Below are 20,631 nucleotides of genomic sequence, written 5' to 3' on the forward strand. Positions count from 1 at the left end.
GTTACGTAAGCTGTAGCGGTTGTCTGAGCTTTGAGGGATGGCAAGACTAAGATGAGGAGAAAGCAGGACCGGGGAAGAGCAGCGTAGACACAGGCAAAGAGACGAACTAGAACTTCCTCTACGAGTAACAGTAACAATAGCTAAATAATAGTATTAGTTTACCTGGATTGTAGCGTGTAAAAGGGGGGGAATATATAAGCCAGGAAAGATGAGCTGGAAAAGATTTTGAGGGACCTTTTTTAAAAGTCAAAAAGTAACGTTTTTAGTAAAGTGTGCCACGGCAGAAAAGCTGGCAAGTGCCCTATATGGGTGGAGTGGGTGTCCTTCCGTCCAGGAGGGGGGGAATTGCCCCTAAGGCCCTGAGAGTTATGGCAGAGACCCCGGTTACAGTGGAAGAACGCTGGCTGTGGAGTCAGCATCGGGGCTAGGAGCTCATCTTCTACGCTTACGATGTGGGGGACCCTCGAGAAGGCTTTATAAAGGAAGAGAATGGAATATAGGGGCCTCTGAGGTCCCTTCCAGATTTAGATTTAACAATGCCGATATTACTGATGGATTTGGATTAAAAGCAGCTTTCTCACGGGGTCACCAAGCCAGCTTCAGCTATGACTGAAAGATAACCTGCTCCAGCTCCTCCCACGTCGATGACGATGTAGGAACTGGATTGCAAAACTCTCGGTGCTCGGGGACTTCCTTCTTCAGTGCACCGGAAAGAACCTTACGCAAGGGGCGTGGCGCCGTCGGGCAAGCGGGAGGTGGGGAGAGAACGAGGCCTCCTTGAATTGCCAGCTGCGCGAGGGGCCATGCTGAGCTGGCCGTGCCGACAAGTTACGTCTGCGCTGCGGGGAAGGCAGCCGTTAGCAGCGTCCGTTGGAGCGGCAGCCTGGAGCAGGGCGGTGCATTTGGCGGGGTCCAGGCCGGCCTCGGACAGCCCAGGGTCGAGCCAGGCCTCGCCTCCCTCGGCCTTTGACGAGGCCCTGCTGGATGTCCTGGTGTGCCCGCTCTCCAAGAAGCCTCTGAGGTGAAACATTTTGCGGGGAGCCCGGGGGCGGGGGCAAGCTCAGTGCCTTCCGGCTCCCGAGCGGGAAGAAGCCCAGGCACGCTTCATCCAGCTTCAGCCTCATGAGAATAAGGAAGCTGAGACTCAGAAAGGTCTAGTGACTAATGATAGTCCCAGGCAGTGTGGGGGAGTGTGTAAAGCAGGGGTTTCCAAACTACAGCCCCGGGCCAGATGGGGACCCCTGAGGGCGTTTCTGCGGCCGGCCTGTTATGGCTATTGGGCTGAGGGGCGGAGACAAAGAGTGTGAGCTTTTGTTTTTACTATAGTCCGGCCCTCCCACAGTCCGAGGGACGGTGAACTGGCCCCCTGTTTAAAAAGTTTGGGGACCGCTGGTGTAAAGGAAGCATGGGAGGGGGGGAGGAGAATGCCCAGGTCATCTGTGTTCAGAACCCATCTCCAATAACCAAACGCCTGCATGGTCCTAGCAAATCATCTCATTTCTGTATTGGGGGTTAGACTAGCTGAGCCTCCCAGACTTTATTTTTTAACAATTAAAATAATGGTAGCTAGCATTTATGTAGCACTTACTTTATACCAGGCACTATGTTAAGTGCTTCACAATTAGTTCCTCATTAAAGCCCCACGATTGGTCCTGTTATTCCTATCTTACTGGTGAAGAAAATGAGGCAGGTGACTCCTGCAGCTAGTTAGTGTGTGAGGGCGGTACCCACATCTCTACTTACATGTCTCTTATACTAATTAGCTTCCTTCCCTGTACAGCTTAGATGCCATTTCCTACTGGAGGACTTTGCTATTAGTACTTTTTGCCTCTAGAAATTACTTTTGTATTTGTGTACATGCTACATCCTTTAAATAGAATATAAGTACAGAGTACTTGCTCAATAAAAAGGTTGTCAAACCAGCCTGTGATCTCCATTGACAGATGACATAGATAAGGCGTGAAATGACTTAATCCCTATCTACAGAGCTAGTCAGTGTTTGAGGCAACTTTTAAACTCTGGTTATTTCTGATTGTCCAGTACGTTTCTCCCTGTGCTATACTTCCCTTAAAAGGGATGAAATTGTTTTGGGTAGGCAGCGTTATTTGGTATTTCTGTGTAGCATGGCAGAACAAAGGCAGATCTGAAAAGGTATAATAAAAATAGGAAAAGAAAAGTGACTTTATATGGAAACAGTCTGAGGTGGGAAAATTATGTAACAGTTTAGTTATGCATGGGAGAGTTTAAATTTAGACTGGATTAGAACAGTAATCCCTTTACTGGACTGAACTGGATAGACGAGATATTTACAACCACCTTCTAGGCATTCTACTTTTTTGTAACATAAATAATTGATTTATTCATACTTTTTGTTTTGCTTAGGTATGAAATGTCAACAAATGAACTGATTAATGAAGAACTGGGAATTGCTTATCCAATCATTGATGGTATTCCTAATATGATACCACAGGCAGCAAGAATGATACACCAGAATAAGCAACAAGAAGAAAAAGAACAAGAGTAGTCTGTTCTTATTAGAAACTAAACTCCAGGACACAGTACATTAGGAGGAAGAAGAGATAAGCAGTCAAGGAAAATGTTTCTGTCTTTACCCACATTGACTGTTCTTGTTCCTTTGATCTCTTTAGCTGGACTGTTTTATTCTGCCTCTGTAGAAGAAAATTTTCCCCATGGTTGCACCAGCACAAGCAGTCTCTGCTTTTACAGTCTTCTCTTGCCAATTACCATACCAGTTTATGTGTTCTTCCACCTCTGGACTTGGATGGGTATTAAGCTCTTTAGACACAATTAATGTAAGCAGAGGCCACCTTGAGAAACTTTGTGTAGTAAGGCCATGTGATTTACATTTAAGCAGAAAATTTTTTTATTTTACTCTACCTAACTCTTATTACACTGGAATGATCTCATTTTCATAGCAAATTTAAGAATTTCACCTCTTTAAGAGATTCAGTAGTAAAGAAGGTAAAAATGAGCTTTTTTATTATGCCTTCTTTTCCATAGTTGAAGGAGGGAGATAAGGAATCCCTATATTCATTGTATTATAATAATTCCTTTGTTGGATTTAACAACCCTAATCTTAATTTGTATAAATGCTTGACTTTTAGTTTTGATAATTATACTCAATTAAAATTAAATACATTTATCAAAATGTTGTTGGATTATTTTGGTTAATTGATTAAAGGCTTTTGGGCAATGGAAAATAACAATATCAAATTTCAAAGGCCCTACACCAAATAATGTGTTTATTTAAATAGTTTCAGATATATTCATTTAGATTGATCATATAAAAAGTTTACAATAAAGTAGAAATTTATATATATATATATATACATATATATGATAAATATATAACATAACATATATATATATCAGAAATTCCATTTTGTGCTTTTATTTCCAGAAATGCCTTGTGAAAACAGTTATAATCAATCAGCAAATATATATTTACTATGTATATTAGAGCATACAAGGATAAAATAAAAATTCTTACTTTTCAAGGAATTCCACTTTATACTAGGGAAAAGAAGATATATATATATATATATATATATATATATATATATATATATATATAAATATTATTCAGTCGTGTCCAGCTATCGTAATTTGGTGTTTTGTTGGCAGAGCAACTGAAATGATTTGCTATTTTCTTCTACAGTTCCTTTTACAGTTAAACTGAGGCAAACAGAATTAAGTGACTTGTCCAGGGTCACTTGGCTAATAAGTGGTCAGATTTGAATCACTCCAGGCCCAGCCTGTTGCATATTTTGTCACCCTGTATATAAAAGATATTGAGGATATTGGTAGTTGGGGAGATGAGGAAAAGCCAAGTATTGAAAAGCGATACCTAGCACAGTTTTGAAGTAAATAATAGGTTTTGAAATAAAGATAAGGCAATGAGCTTCTTAGACATTGATGCACAGAGAGAAGGTGGAAAGACACATATAGGGAATAGCAAAGTCAGACTGGGCTATAGAGTGGGATTAGAACGCCAATAATGTTGGAAAGGGAGATTGGAGCCAGCTTGGAAAAAAGCTTGCTTTAAAAGCTAAATTGGAACTTTTATATGGTCAGAAACCATAGGGAACTGGGGTTTATTGAATGCAGGAGGGATGTCATCAGACTTGAACTTTACAAACTATTTGCTAAAGAGAATTTAAAGGGATAAATATTCCAAATTTTAGATGTTACATGAGAAGCACTCATTACATAAAACTATTTACCACTTTAAAAGGTTTAAAAAAAAAATGATGGATTTGGAGTTAGAAAGGATTTCGAAACTGAATACACAGATTTAGTAAGTTTGTGCAGGTTCACCTAGATAGTATCTGAGGCCCATGCTACCTCTAGGCTGTTTCTTAATGTTGAATAAGAGACAAAGGACAAACATCTGGTGATTACTAAATAATTTCTGATCTTAAGGGATATTTTTACAAACTAATGTTTAGATCATGCCAAAGTAATGGCATGATCTAAATGCTGATACTCTTCTGAATTGCTATGCTATTGTCTAATTCACAATGTCAAGAGTTGTAAGAGTGGAGAGTAGATGTCCATTTATATATGCCAGATACTATGCCAAATACTTTTCAAATATTCTCATTTGATTCTCAGCCTTGCAAGGTACTGTGATTAATCCCATTTTATAGTTGGGGAACCAAAGTTTGTCACTTGTTAATAATTGAGGATGGTTTTGAAATCAGGTCTGACTACAGAGGCAGTATTTTATCCTTAAGAAAAGGACTTAAAAAAAGCCATTTATTCCAACTCATATCTGTCCTTTTTACAATATCTCCAACAAGTGATTAATCAATTTCTGAAGACTTTTAAGTGGCATCCCTTACATCCCAAAATAGCCATGTCCACTTTTGGAGAGTCTAGAAACTTACATGATCAAGCATAGATATGGAAGTTTTAACTTACAATCAAATTAACTATACCTTTAAACTTACATGATCAAGCATTAAGTTCCCACAATATGCTGGGCAATATACTACAGACTAGGGATGCAAATATGAAGAATGAGACAGGCAATGAAAAATATATACAAAACAAATGCAACTTCTGGTTTTGCTTTTTAGGTCTGATGATGCAACCAATTTTACCTGAATTACCTGGCTGACAGTCTTTCCAACTTAATTCACAAAATTAAAATGATTACTTTGCAAGGATCTAAATTCTATCCATAGGGGGCAGCTAGGTGGCACAGTGGATAAAGCATCAGCCTTGAATTCAGGAGGACCAGAGTTCAAATCTGGTCTCAGACACTTAATACTTACTAGCTGTGTGACCCTGGGCAAGTCACTTAACCCCAGCCTCAGGGGGGGAGGGGAAATAAATTCTATCCATAGCATTCCCTTGATAAATTATTGACATTTGTCTAAGTCTTTAAGATTTTCAATGTACTTTAAGTACATTATCTCATTTGATGAAACCATTTAGCAAAACAAGTTATTCTCATCCAATCTGTTCTTAAACCATATAGCATTGTGATCATCTTTTAAAAAAAAAAAAAAATTTGCTATCTGTTTAATAAGTTTTGCCCTGAATAATGCATTCTAGAATTTAAAGAAGTATAATATCATATTCTGCTAGTCAAAATATCATAGATTTAGAGCTGAAAGGAATCTAGTTGGTCATTAATCTATCCTGTTATATTCACATACAAACATATAGAGACATATAAAGATATATAAAAGTCACAGAAAGATCATATGACTTGCCTGGTGTCTGTCCCATAGGTATTAAGGGTTAGATTAAGATTTTGAACCCAGATCCTTTGGCTACAAATCCAATGTTCTTTCTACTGCTCACATTGCCTCTCAGCTATTATTTAGTACTTGTTTCCTAATGTTCTTTGCAGGTCCAGTCAAGATAATCAAGGTCACTTTTAATCAGTTCTCCTTTCTCTAACTTAGTGTGATCATTTGCATTTGCATCTGGAGTATACTTGGAGAATAAACAGGTATGTATGCTGGTGCACTTGCTAGGCATACCTTCACAGCATCACCCTACCAAGGGGAAAAGAAACAGGGTTGACCAGTTCCAGAGTCACATAGGATGGGCTAACAGAGATGACTCAGGTCAAGAGAAATCTTGGGAGAAGAAAAGTAGACCAGAGGACCCTAGAACAGTTGAGATAATGTACAAGTTTAAATCAATGTAATTAGCAATAACTCTTGTTTTTAATTCTTTAAGTGGAAATTCCTATGTACAACTTGAAGTAAAGTTTAGCACATGCAATAAATAGATAAACAAATATTTATTGATCATCTTCCCTAATAACTTAATTATATGTAATTTTAAGTTTGGAAAATTGTTTCAAGAACATTGATTTTATAATGCCTTGTGAAGTAGACACTATATCATTCTCATTTTGCAGATAAGGAAATTTAGTTAAAGAGTTCAAGAGGAAAGGAAAAAGTTAAAGAGACTATCCAGGGTCAGACAGCCAGAATTTGAGATAGCTTTTAAACCACTTTTTCCTAACTCCAAATTTAGTACCCACGCCATTTTGGTCTGCTACCTTGGGGATAAAAAGTATAAAATAGGGTCTCTTTTCTCAGGGACCTCATAATACAATGAGGGAAATAACACATTCCAAGGTAACAATATCTGGCAGAATGTAATAATGACCAAATGAGTAATAAACTAATAGTTAAGAGAAAGAACTCAAAAGACTGGGTTAATATGATCAAATGCACCATAGGAGTAAAATGTTTATGTAAGAATAATAAATTGTTTTTTTCATTTGAATTGGGTGAGTTGTGAAGAACTCTGTTACTCCACTGTGCCACCTACCTGAGTAGAATTATAATGAAGAAACTGAGCCAAAGGTGAAAGGTTAAACAGTCACAAAGCCGGGTGACAAAGCCAAGACTAAAACCCTAGTACACTTACTCCCACCAGTGTTCTTTATGTTATGTTACAGTTGCCTTGATACCGTGTAGAAATATTTTAATAAAGACCAACTTTAACCATTGGCCTAAATTTTACTCAGTTGAATTTCATATCAGGAAAACCTATTAGAAAAAGTTTGGAAAAAAGCAGAAATTAACAAGTAAGTTTGTATAATGCTCATTTGAATAATATGTTAGTAAAACGGCAAATAAGCTGTGCTTTCTTTAAAAAAGCAATCCTTTGTTTCTTGCTTAAGGACATGCAAAGGAAACCAGAAAAGATTCCAGGAAGAAACATTAGAGAAGAAAGAGTAGAAGAGGAGTTTCTATACTTCCTGTGAGAGAGAGTTTTTAAATTTGTTACCAACCATGGTTTCTGTTTTGTTGTTTTGAATATGTAGGGAATTCTTTGACACTTAGTAAACAATTATTTTGTGACATAACCCAGTAATAGTGGGACAAAGTCCTAAACTCAAACTCCTAGTCTTCTGCTTTATGAGTTCCAGTTTCCTCATGTGTAAAGTTAAGAATATACCAGTGCTAACTGCTTTACAGAGTTGCTGTGAAGAAAATGTTTAATAAATTGTAAAATACTATTTAAGTATGAATTTTTATTGTTGAGACAAAAAATGTGCCATAGCTCTTATACCAATAAGTTTTTAATCATAATGGATCAGTAATATAAATATGCTAATGATCTATGATTATATATAATCATTCGAGATGAATATGTGGCAAAGACAAAGAACAAACAAAACCAAAAATCCCACACCTAAAAAGTAATTTTTTGCACAAGACAAAAACAGGCTAATCTCCTTCTTACCCTACATGAATTTACTTCCAGCACTACCTCCTTCATTCCTTCATGCAAGGCAGATCTCTAAGAACTTTTCACTCTTCCATCCAGATCCTCTATCTGAATACTTCTTCAGGCTCCACTCTTTGTCTCTTCTTCTGAGCTAGTCCTTCCTTGAATCAACTCCTATAATTACTCCTTTTTATAATGATATCATTTCATCTTATTTTATTCAACAGCCAGAAGTACCATAATAGGCACATTTTACATCAAAAGCACTGCATTAAATGCTAATGATATAATAATAATTGGAATGAAGCATGTAATTTTTCATTACAATTATGTTTTCACTTTTTAAAAAGTCATGAATATATTAACTTAGCAGTGTGGTCATTTTACTGTGCATTTTCAGTTCCTATGTCCCTTTTTTTTTTCTCAAATGTTTGAATTCTAGATCAAAGGGCTAAATCCTTTGTTGTTTCTGATTGCTATTTGAAGGGCTTTTTCCATTCTTTCCATTGTAGAATATCGTGGGAGGTATAGAATATTAAAACAGGTTTGTGCTTTTGGGGGATCTTCTTCCCTTGAAGAGGCAGGGCAGAAAAATTTAATTCCCAAATTCTCTACTCCTTGTGCTTGAAATCTGTCACTTCCTGTAAGAAACACTTTAAAAGAAAACAAAATTAAGTGTAGTTTTCCAATGACTGAGCACAAACTCAAAGAACAGAGAAGAAATTTCATTTGTTCATTTAGCAATTATATTGAATAATGTACATTTTTATACTTTAAGTACCAGGAGCAATACAAAGTATAGTTCATGATTCCTGCCCTCAAGAAGCTTATAATCTAGATGAGTATACAAGACATTCATGCTTGAAATGGTAATAACATTACAAAGTTTAATATTGCAAAATATTTCACAGTATAGTATGTACTTAACTGACGAATGAGACAAAGTAAATAGGGATTTTAGTTATCAAGAAGTCATGTAGAAACTGGAATTTTGAGCTGGAATTTCAAGAATGAATAACATTTCAATTGAAAGAAAGAAGGGAACAAAATATATGAAGCAGAAGAAATGGCCTGATAAAAAATCTCCTATGGACTGAATTGGCTAATAGGACAGAAGAGAAAAATAACAAATGCTGGAGGAAATGTAGGGAAAATGAAACTTTGATGCACTCATGCTAGAATTGTGAACTGATTGAACCATTCTGTTCTTATACCTATAATGGACAAAAAATATTTATAGCAGATCTTTTTTTGGGGAAAAAAAAAAGCAGAAATTGAGGGGATGTCCATGAATTGGGGAATGGTTGAACAAATTACTTTATGGAATACTATTGTGCTATTAAAAATGATGAGCAGGATGCTCTCAGAAAAACCTGGAAAGACTTCCATGAGTTGATGCAAATGAAATGTATTATGTTCAAAGTAATAGCAATATTGTAAAATGATCAGGTATAAAATAACTCAGTTATTCTCACCAATACAATGATCCAAGACTGGAGGACAATTCATTTATGATGAAAAATGCTATCTATACCTAGAAAAAGTACTGACTGTGTCCAAACACAGATTGAAGAATACTTTTTAAACTTTCTGGTTTTTTTGGGAGGTGTAGAGGGGGTTCTATGTTTTCTTTCACAACATGATTTTTATGTAAACATTTTGCATGTCTATACATATATAAGATAGAATTGCTTGCCTTCTCAATGAGAGTGGATGAAGGAGGAAATGAAAGAATTTGGAAATCAAAGTATTAAAAACAAATGTTAAAAATTATTTTTACATATAACTGGGGAAAATAAAATACTAAATTAAAAAGAAAAAAAAAAAGCTCAGAAGGAATATGTTAAAATGTGTTCAGGGGCCATCAGTCATTCAATCAAGAGAAAGAGTGATAAATGATAAGGTTGGAAATTATGGTACATGAATGTAATGGGATACTACTGCTTTATAAGAAATGATAAAAAGAATCCAGAAATACATGAGAAGATTTATATGTATTGAGGCTGACTAAATTGGACAGAACAAGAAGAACAATATACACATTGTCCAGGCTTCCTTGAAATGCTCTTCAGGCTCTGTTATAGCTAAGCTGGTTCCAACTACTATGTATTATTATATTCTAGGCACTGTGCCATACCAAATTGCCAGAACATTATTTTACAGAACTAGAAAAAATAATAACAAAATTTATCTGGAAGAACAAAAAGTCAATAATGCCAAGGGAATTAATGAAAAAAAAAATACAAAGGGTGATGACTTAGTAGTAAACAAATCTAAAACTGTATTATAAAGCAGCAGTAATCAAAATCATTTGGTACTGTCTGAGAAATAAGAGTGGTGGACCAGTGGAATAGATTAGATACAACACAATAATCAAGGCCTATAGCAATCTACTATTTGATAAATACCCAAACTCCAGTGTCTGAAATAAGAACTCACTCTTGACAAAAATTGCTTAGAAAACTGAAAAATACATCCAAAACTCGGCATAGACCTTTTATCTCCCAACCATACCAAAATAAGGTCAAAATGGATACATGATTTAGGCACAAAAGATGATACTATAAAAAAAAATAAGAGAATAATGAATAATTTACCTATTATATCTTTGGAGAAGGGAGGAATATATGACCAAAGAAGAACCAGAGAACATTATGAAAGGCAAAATGGACAAATTTGATTACATTAAAAAGTATTTGCACAAACAAAACCAACAGAAACAAGATCAAAAGTAAAGTTCAAAACGAGGAAAAAATCTTTATAGCCAATGTCTGATAAAGATCTCTTTTCTAAAATATATAAAGAATTGTGTCAAGATTTATAAGAATTCATAAATTTAAACATTATATATATGTATATTAAATTATATAATTTATATATACTTCATATATAATATTATTATTAAATTTATATATGTGTATATATAATTTACAAGTTTAAGAATTTATAAGAATACAAGTCATTCCCCAGTTGAAAAATGGTCAAAGGATACGAACAGACAATTTTCAGATGATGAAATTAAAGCCATCTATAATTATATGAAAAAAATGCTCTACTATTGATTACTATTACATCACTATTGATTAGAGAAATGCAAATTAAAACAACTCTGAAGTACCACCTCACACATCTCAGATTGACTAAGATGACAGGAAAAGACAATGATAAATGTTGGAGGGGATGTGAGAAAATTGGAACACTAATGCATTATTGGTGGAGTTGTAAAATGATCCAACCATTCTGGAGAGCAATCTGGAACTATGCCCAAAGTGCTATCAAATTGTGCATACCCTTTCACCCTGTGGTGCCATTGCTGGGTCTGTATCCCAAGGAAATAATAAAGGATGGAAAAGGAGCCCCATGTCCAAAAAAAGAGCTGTTGTAGCAGCTCTTTTTGTGGCAGCAAAGAACTGGAAAATGAGTAGATGTCCATAAACTGGGGAATGGCTGAACAAGTTATGATATATGAAGGTAATGGAATATTTTTCTATAAAAAGTTATGAACAAGGTGATTATAGAAAAACCTGAAAAGGTTTATATGAATTGATGCTGAGCAAAACAAGCAGAACTAGGAATAAATTATACATAATAACAAGACTGTGCGATGATCACCTATGAAAAGCTTAGTTGTTCTCAATGGTTCAGTGATCGAAAGCAATCCCAATAGGTTTTGGACAGAAAATGTATCTGCATCCAGAAAAAGAACTAAGGAGACTAATGAAAATATGTTCTAGATACTGTGTTAAGCTCTGTACTCCAGCCAACTTTTTACCTGCCCCATCCTTACCCTTTTCAGCTAATAAAACAAGTATATCAATCTACTTTCTTATGGTTTCCCTCATCATCCTTGTGACTGTCTAAATAAAAAAACTCCTCTCTAAAGCATTTTGTATTTGTATGCACAGTGATTTTCACACAGTAAATTCTTCATGCATGTTTTTAATTCATTCATTTGTTCATTTATATATATCCTCAGCATCTATGCAGTGATTTACTTATATTCATACACCCAAAATAGATTTGGGATCTCATTAAAATGAATACTCCCTCAAACGATAAAGATAGCAATCTGTCTATGCCTATTAAACCTGAGTAACCCTTGTCCACACTATCCCATAAGCTTGCCACAGGTGGTCCATCTGGGAACCTTTCTCTTTTTTTTTCACATTGTAAGGTTACCAATAGAAAACACAGGCTACTCATTGGTCATCTCTTGCTCTTGCCCCATGACAATCCATTTTTTTGGCTCATGTGTTTCTTGCACATAATAGGTCTTAAGTGGATATTTGTTGAATTGAACTGAATTTGTTGAAGGGAACACAGGGATCATAAGATTTAAAGCTTAGAGGTCATTTAGTCTAAACTTCTAATTTTACAGATTCTCATTTAAACCTAAAACTTAGAGAAGCAGAGACCTACTCCAAGAAATCAGGGCTTCTCTTTGGTCAATATCTGTAAGCACCCCCTTGCAAAAACTTGTCTAAAGTAGTATGAAATTAGAAGTGAGTAGTCAATGTATATATGTTTTAGTTCTAATTCTTTCACTAACAGCTATTGATAATTATTTCAACTGATATATTATCATCATGATGGAGTCTAAAGAATATTAGACTAGGGCCATAGCATGACCCATAAGAATATATAATCAGTCATTTAGAGTGTGAGAAGGTATGTCATATCTCATCCTCCCTGTGCAATCATGGACTTTTGTCCCCTCCATAATTACAATATTTATTTCACCCATTTACTTACACTATTCCTGTCTTTCATTTCCCACCAATAGCCTGGATGTGTTAGTTAGGCATCAGTGTACCTAACCCCAACTTATTGAATTCAACCTAGGAATCCATGGAGGCTGCTCAGGCAATATTCCATATTCCTTATCTCATCATTCTTGTACCTTTGTCTCCCCTGTCCACTCTTAGATCAACTTATATTACATCAGACATCTTATTTGTGCTCAGGGACAAAGACTAGTGAGTAATGTCTTCACCTCCCTACTTTTCATTTGAGTAGTGTGAACTTCACAGGATGTATAGGCATGAAAAGGTTGTGTGTTATATGCTTAATATGTTATCTTTCCTCCCAAACCCAGTTCATTTGAACCCTCTTATTTCTGTTTACAGTACAGAACAAGCAATTTTCTAAGGAAAAAATCAAAACAATTTATAGGCATATCAAAAATGCTCTTAATTGTGATTGATTAGAGAAATTTAAATTAAAACAACCTTGAGATATCATTTTATAACTACCAAATTGGCTAAAATGATTGAAGGAGAAAATGACAAAGTTGGAGGGGATATAAAAAATTGAGACACTAATTCTTGTTGGTGGAACTATTTCTTTTTATAATACCACTATCTGTCCATTTATCCAGATTCACAATTTCAATGTCATTCTCATCAAGTTCCCAAACTTTTTCTATTCTACCTTCATATCTCTATCTAGCTCTTCTCTTTATTCATAATGATTTGTCTCTAATTAAGGCTCTCTTTATCTCTTGGCTGGACTATTATAATAGAAATAACCTTTCAACTTTTCTCAGTGCTTCAAGTCTCCTGACTCTATTCTCTATACAACTACAGTGATGATAATATTTTAATGTTAATACCAGGTCTAATGATGTCTCCCTTACTTATTAAATTCCAATGGCTTTCTGAACTGTTAGGATTAGATATTATTTTATTTTTACTTCCTTTTTAATTTCTACTTTTTACTAAGTTTTATAATGTATATCATTACTAAAACAATAATACATGTATGTAAATTCTATATAAGTAAATATACATTATTAAGGATGTATGTTCAATTATATATTTCCTGAAGGAAGTACATAATGAAAAAGTTGGAAGATACTATGTTCACTATTTCCCCATCTTTTTCTTCTTAACTACATAGGGATATTGTGAAATAACAGGTGAAATCGCATTCTTTCCTCATAGGGAGAAAAGAGTATTCATTAAGTATTATAATGTATATCATTAGTAAAACAATAGTACATGCATGTAATCTCTATGTAAATAAATATACATTATTGTGGGTGTATCCTCAATTGTATTTTTCCTGATGAAGGTGCATAATGAAAAAGTTTACTCAGCCAGTTTTAAAGTTCTTATGTTCTCTAAATTTTCTTTAATTTAGAGAATAAAACAAGCATTTCCAAAATATGGTGTAATAAAACGATGATTACAAATAAAACTGCAAATCTATTGTATACAACTTACTATTCCTTTTAAACATATAACAAAGTTATCAAGTAAATTTCCTTCCTCCCCCCTGCCCTAGAGATGGCAACCATTAGACACAAATAGGTGTGTGTGTGTGTGTGTGTGTGTGTGTGTGTGTGTATATGTAAAATTATTCTATACACATTTCTATTTTTTAGTTCTTTCTCTGGATGTAGATAGTGTCTTTTTTCATATATCCTTTATAATTAATTTGGGTAATTGTACTGGATAAAATGACTTATTCACTCAAAGTTATTAATACAATGTTGCTGTTACTATATGCAATATTCTCTTGGTTCTACACATAATTTCTTCTTATGGAGATTATGATTTATACCAATTACACTAATTTATAATGTGGTCATCAAATCCATTGTCTTGCTCCATTTTGGAGTATCAATGACTTCCTTAAATAGGTCAAATTGAATGTTTTAATTAGATGTTTTCTGTATTTTTATTCTTTCTTTTGATTCCATAATTCAACTGAAATTATTTTTTTCAAACTCACTAGAGAACTTTTAGTTTTCAAATCTAATAGCCTTTTCTTAATCCTCATTCTTCTTGACTTCTGCAGCCTTTGATACTTCAATCATCCTCTTCTCTTTTATTTTTTTATTTTTTGAATATTATTCTCTTCTGGTTCTGTTTCTATCAAATCATTCTTTATCATTATCCTTTGCTGAATATTCATCCAGATCATGACTGCTAACCATGGCCATCCACCATTACTATCCTGGACCCTCTTCTTCTCTTCCTTTATGTTATTTTACTTATTCAGCTTATCAATTTCCATGGATTCAATTAACATCTCTAGATGATGATTCATAAATTTGCTTATTTACATAAAAAAGGAAAAGGATTCACATGTGCAAAATGTTTGTAGCAGTTCTTTTTATAGCAGGAAGAAACTAGAAATTGAGTGGATGCCCATCAGTTGGGGAATGGCTGAATAAGTTATGGCATATGTATATTATCGAATATTATTGTTCTATAAGAAAGGATCAGCAGGATGATTTCAGAGAGGTCTGGAGAAACTTACATGAACTGATTCTAAATGAAGTGAGTAGAACCAAGAGAACATTGTATACAGTACCAACAAAATTAATCTGTAATATATCTCTTTTCAACAATGAGATAATTCAGGCCAGTTCCAATAGATTTGAGATGAAGAGAGCCATCTGAATTCAGAAAAAGGATTATGGAGAGTAAATGTGGAACACAACATAATATTTGCATCTTTTTTGTTGTTTGCTTACATTCTGTTTTCTTTCTCCTTTTTTCTTTTTGTTATGATTTTTCTTATGCAGCATGATAATTGTGGAAATATGAATAGAAAAATTGCAGGTTTAACATATATTGTACTGCTTGCTGCCTAGGGGAGGAGATGGGGGGAAGGAGGGGGAAAAAACTTGGAATACAGTGTTTTGCAAGGGTGAGTATTGAAAACTATCTTTGCATGTATTTTGAAAATTAAAAACTATTTTTAAAAAAATCTACTTATCTAGCTCTAACTTTTCTGCTTCTCATATATCACAATAGAATACTGCATACTGGACATCTCAAACTGGTAGTCCCAAAGATATCTTAAACAAATTAAAAACTGAACTCAATTATCTTTCTCTCCAAACTTCCTCTCTTCTAAACTTCCCTATTATCTTCAAGGCCTCCACTATCTCCCCAGCCACCCAACATCACAATTTGGGTGTCATCATTTTCATTCTTTCTCACCCTTCCAAATCCAGTTTATTGCTAAGGGCTATCAATTTTACCTTCTTAACATCTCTTCTATAAGGCCCCTTCTATAATCTGACACTGACATTCAGGTATGGACCCTCATCTCCTCACATCTGGGCTATTGCAATGCCATGCTGGTGAGGTTTCCTGCCCCAAGTTTGTCTCCACTGCGATCCAGTTGTCAAAATGATCTTCCTAAAAGCACAGGTCTGATCATGTTATCACCCAACTCAATCACTTTCAAATAGGTCCCTATTACTATTAACATCAAATAAAATCCTCTGTGTTCAAAACCCCTCATAATCTCTTACTCCCTACCTTTACAATTTTCTTTTTTTATTTTATTCTTTTCTTTTCTTTTCTTTCTTTCTTTCTTTTTTTTGCTGAGGCAATTGGGGTTAAGTGACTTACCCAGGGTCACACAGCTGGGAAGTGGGAAGTGTTAAGTGTCTGAGACTAGATTTGAACTCAGGTCCTCCTAACTTCAGGGTTGGTACTCAATCCACTACACCATCTAGCTGCCCCTTAAAGCTGTTTATTTTCAAAACATATGCATAGACAATTTTCAACATTTGCCCTTGCAAAACTTTGTGTTCTACATTTTTCTCCCTCCCTTCTCCCCAGCTCTTCCCCATAGACAGCAAGTAATCCAATATATTTTAAATATGTGCAATTCTTCTAGCATATTTCCACAATTATCATACTGCACAAGAAAAATCACAATAAAAAGGGAAAAAATGAGAAAGAAAACAGAATGCAAGCAAACAACAACAAAAAAGGTGCAAATACTATTTTGTATTCTACATTCAGTCCCCACAATCCTCTCTCTGGGAGCAGATGGGTCTCTCCATCACAAATCCATTGGAACTGGCTTGAATCACCTCACTGCTGTATAATTTTCTAACACCTTACAATCCAATATCTCCCAACTTTGGGCATTTTCACTGTTCCTTTTCTGTTCCTGGAAAGCTCTCCCTTCACTTACTGGCTTTCCTTTCTTCTTTCCAGATTCTTCCTAATTTAAATACTTTCTCTCTATTGATTATTTCTAATTTAACCTTTATGTAATTTGTACATAGCTGTTTTCATAACATCTCTTTATTAGACTAAGGATTTTTGAAAGCAAAGATGGTCTCCTACCTTTCTTTGCATCCACAGTAATTAGCACAATAGCTAGTACTTAATAGGCACTAAATAAATATTTATTGGTTGAATGATTTTATTTTGGGCTCTAAAAACTGAATTAACTTTACATAAACAGCTGATTCAGGAATGATTGTCAAATTAGTCATGAGTAACTTCCTACATGTTAAACTATAATAGAGTTTGTTTGTTTGTTTGTTTTTTGTTTTGTTTTGTTTTGTTTTTTTGCTGAAGTTGACCTATATTTTTTCTTCAAAGAAAATAATCATGATACATAGATTTAAGGCTTTTGTAAATTCTCTTAAGTTTTCAACCTATTTCATTCCTAACTACTGAACTATATTTATCTGTATTTTCAACAACAAAAAAATTTTGTCCATCTTGACTATTCCTGGGTTTGACTGAATTATCAAAAGTAAATGCTGATTTATTTTGAGGGGTCTTGTCAAATTCTCTTCATAATTTCTCTACTTTTATCCTCTGTAATGGATATTGGTAGATAAACTCTTATGACGATCTTTTTAAAAACATATTATTGGTATGGCTAGATTTCCAAATAGTCCACTAAAAATAGGTTTGGTTTTTGGGGGTAGGTTTCTTGGTAGTAGAAGGATGGATGATAAATTCAACTCTATAAACTACTGCACAAATGAATGCAGAAAAGCAGAAATATTAAATACATCACTTTTGGATTATAATGCAATAAAATTACATTCAATAAAAGGCCTTTGAAGCAGATTAATTAATTGCTTTTGGGAAAATTTGTTTAAATGTTCCTAAACTTCTAAGACAGACTTTTTTTTTAATGCCAGGTTTTTTTTTGTTTGTTTGTTTGTTTTTTGGTGTTTAATATGGCTATGAGTAATGGAACTCTACAGCTCCCAGACAATTGATGTTTAGGTTCACAAAAATGGTGATGGAAGGGTATTTGACTTACATGTGTGATTATAAAACATCACAAAGAATTGTGAAAGAAGTGTAAAGCATATCATCAAAGAAACAAATAGAATAAAAATCATAAGTAATCTAATGCTATGATAAGAACAAGGAATAAAGGATCTCTGTGTTTCATCCAGGGGAAACAAAGAGAAAGAATTGTAGACACTAATCTATTATGTGCCAGGCATTGTGCAAAATGGTTTTAACATTTATTTGTTTATTTAGCATTCATTTTGTTTCCCCTCGAAACAATGCTTCAAGGTAAATATTATTATTCCCATTTTGCAATTAAAGAAATTGGGGGCAGACAGAGGTTAAGTGATTTGTGCAGGATCACATAGTAAATATCTGACATTGGATTTGAATTAACTGTTCCAGACTCCAAGTTCAGCTCAATCTACTTTGCCACAGATGCCTAATTTATATACTTGTGATGCTGAAAAAAAAAAAAAAAAAGGAAAAACCTCCTTCCTCCCTGAATCAGGTTTGATAATATCCTCTCCTGAAGATGTGGACAAGAGTTATGTAGCACAGGCAGGTGCTGATAGATTGTGATCTCTAGGACTGTAGTAACAGGCACATTAGTAAGAAAAGCAATCATAAATAGAGTTTCATAAGAAGATGTTATCATTAAAAATTAGATTCATCAAAAGCAATAACTTACGGAGGAATTTCTTCTTCTTTTTCAGAGATAATCTATGGAAAGCATCCCAGAACATAATAATGGTAGGATGTGACTTATTGTATCCATGGTGGTATTCCGAATTCTTGAGAAAGAAAAGAAAGACAAATGTATTGAGAAGATATAGAAATTTTTCAGAAAACTGTGGATCCATTCTCCTATTACATACCTCTTCAAATTTTTTCCAGTCATATTCTGGGTTTCCTGTCATTACTTCCCTAAGTTCCTCAGGATGGAAAAAGTTGAGTATCTCTTTTTCGCAGACTTTGTAGAATCCTCTTTCAAATTCCTTATAAATGTTTTCCACAGATGTGTTTAAGATGTAATTGATACATTTGGAAATAAATGTTTCCCTTTATGGAAGGAAGAAGATGATTTTATATACATATATATAAATAATATGTCTGCACACACACACATCTTTGTTACTTTATTCCTTTTTTCTCATCCTCCAATTCACACTTATATAAATACAACATAAAAATTTTATACTTTGTACAACTCTATCAAAAGAGGGGATATAGAAACATCTGGCAAGTTAGAAAGTATTTCAAGAGTATAGGGCTCTTCAGTAATGAACTGAACCAGCTACACCCAGAAAAATAACTCTAGGAGATGACTATGAACCACTATATAGAATTCCCAATCCCTCTAATTTTGTCCGCCTGGATTTTGGATTTCCTTCACAGGCTAATTGTACACTATTTCAAAGTCTGACAACTGTTTGGTCATGTATACATATATAGTATTTAATTTATACTTTAACATATTTAACATGTATTGGTCAACCTGCCATCTGTGGGGGGGAGAGGAGGGGAAAAATTGGAACAAAAGTTTGGCAATTGTCAATGTTGTAAAATTACCCATGCATATATCTGGTAAATAAAAACTATTTTTAAAAAAAAAGAGTATAGGGCTCTTGTAGGAACAACAAGTGATAAATCCCAGGGACAGAATAGATTCTTATGCAATCCTGACCTTAATAAGAATGGTGCAACAGCAAGGCCACTGTCAAAGAATAATAGTAATTAGATACTTCTATGTAACATCAATAGCCCTTGCCACAGAAAAATAGGAATGTTGTTACCACATCTTAAGAAGGAATAGAATCCTGATAGACTGTCTTTTTAGGAAGGTCTTATCATGCCTGAAGAGAGAGATCATATAACTATGCAGAAAATAAATGAAAAGAAATTCTTTCTTAAAAAAAAAAAACTTTTAACTCTTATCTCGAGAAAAAAAAACTTTATTAAGGGAATAGTGAGCATATATTGAGTTGAGAAATCAGAAAGATAAGGATGTCTTTGGTAGTATCCTTCTCACAAATGACACATTTTAGGTAATCGTTTATGTCTTTTTAAATCTAGAAAACATGTGGGGGGCACGTGTACCTACATAAGCTTTTGGGAAAGAGATTTCTCTAGTTAAATGTTTAATAAATGAAAAACTGGAGTGGGGGCAAAGTCATTAACTAATTTGATCCTCAAAACAATGGATGAATGAGTGAAGAACGAATGAAAAGTGTCTATTAAAGTACTTACTATATGCCAAGCATTATGTTAAGGTCCTTGTCCTCAAAGAACTTACTTGCTAATTGGATTAATAATATATAGAGAAAAGAAGTAGGCAGAGAAGGGAGTTATGGTCTGGGAAGTTGCAAAAAATGGTCAGTAGAACAATAGAGCTGTCCATTAGAACACCCTTTCCAGAGACAATGTTAGTGATTTAATGATGAAAAGGAGAATAGAAAAAGAGTAATTAGGTTCCACAATGGAAAATGTCCAATGTGAAATTATAATCCTGGACTAGGAAAGTATTATGCATTAGTACAATATGAATCAAATATCTAAATATAATCAGTTCTTATTATTTGTGATAATTATGCTCTATAAAATTGCTGCAAATATTAAATTAGTGAATATTGAGTCATTACTCTTAGGGAAAATGCAAGTTTAGGTTCCTGTGAGCCTCTGGTTAACAAAATTCATTTTGTCACTCCTTTTGGAGTGATCTCACATAAGATTGTTAAATTTCCTCTTCCTTTTTCTAGTGTATTTTATTGTGTGATTTGTTAATACTGAACTCATGGCCAACAGTATTAAAATTCATACCTGAACAAATTGTATTTTCTCTATAAAGCACATATATCACAGCCTTCTTGTTCTTAGGAATGCTGGA

General features: G+C 34.3%; 3 protein-coding genes across 6 annotated transcripts in view; 2 read left to right on the plus strand and 1 right to left on the minus strand.

Annotated features, from left to right (window-relative positions):
• The first annotated feature begins 702 nt into the window (after nucleotides 1-702).
• PYURF (PIGY upstream open reading frame) lies at nucleotides 703-3,169 on the plus strand. Its single transcript, XM_074274122.1, has 2 exons — nucleotides 703-1,021; nucleotides 2,383-3,169. The coding sequence occupies exons 1-2, from the start codon at nucleotides 804-806 to the stop codon at nucleotides 2,522-2,524; spliced, it is 360 nt and encodes a 119-aa protein (XP_074130223.1). The 5' UTR covers nucleotides 703-803; the 3' UTR covers nucleotides 2,525-3,169.
• On the plus strand, nucleotides 2,597-3,169 carry PIGY (phosphatidylinositol glycan anchor biosynthesis class Y). The gene has a single exon (XM_074274123.1). The coding sequence runs from the start codon at nucleotides 2,597-2,599 to the stop codon at nucleotides 2,810-2,812; it is 216 nt and encodes a 71-aa protein (XP_074130224.1). The 3' UTR covers nucleotides 2,813-3,169.
• A 4,773-nt stretch (nucleotides 3,170-7,942) lies between these two features.
• Nucleotides 7,943-20,631, minus strand: part of LOC141546370 (putative E3 ubiquitin-protein ligase HERC6) — a 58,268-nt gene continuing 45,579 nt past the window's right edge. For all 4 annotated transcript variants that reach the window (XM_074274128.1, XM_074274126.1, XM_074274127.1 and 1 more), the window contains exons 21-23: nucleotides 18,623-18,806; nucleotides 18,436-18,538; nucleotides 7,943-8,381 (exon numbers count right to left, since the gene is read on the minus strand). In XM_074274128.1, coding sequence (XP_074130229.1) covers nucleotides 8,167-8,381; nucleotides 18,436-18,538; nucleotides 18,623-18,806 — 502 coding nt within the window. In that variant the 3' untranslated portion in view covers nucleotides 7,943-8,166. The remainder of the gene's footprint in view (nucleotides 8,382-18,435; nucleotides 18,539-18,622; nucleotides 18,807-20,631) is intronic.

The sequence above is a fragment of the Sminthopsis crassicaudata genome, chromosome 6 (assembly GCF_048593235.1).
Source record: "Sminthopsis crassicaudata isolate SCR6 chromosome 6, ASM4859323v1, whole genome shotgun sequence".
Lineage (NCBI taxonomy): Eukaryota > Metazoa > Chordata > Mammalia > Dasyuromorphia > Dasyuridae > Sminthopsis > Sminthopsis crassicaudata.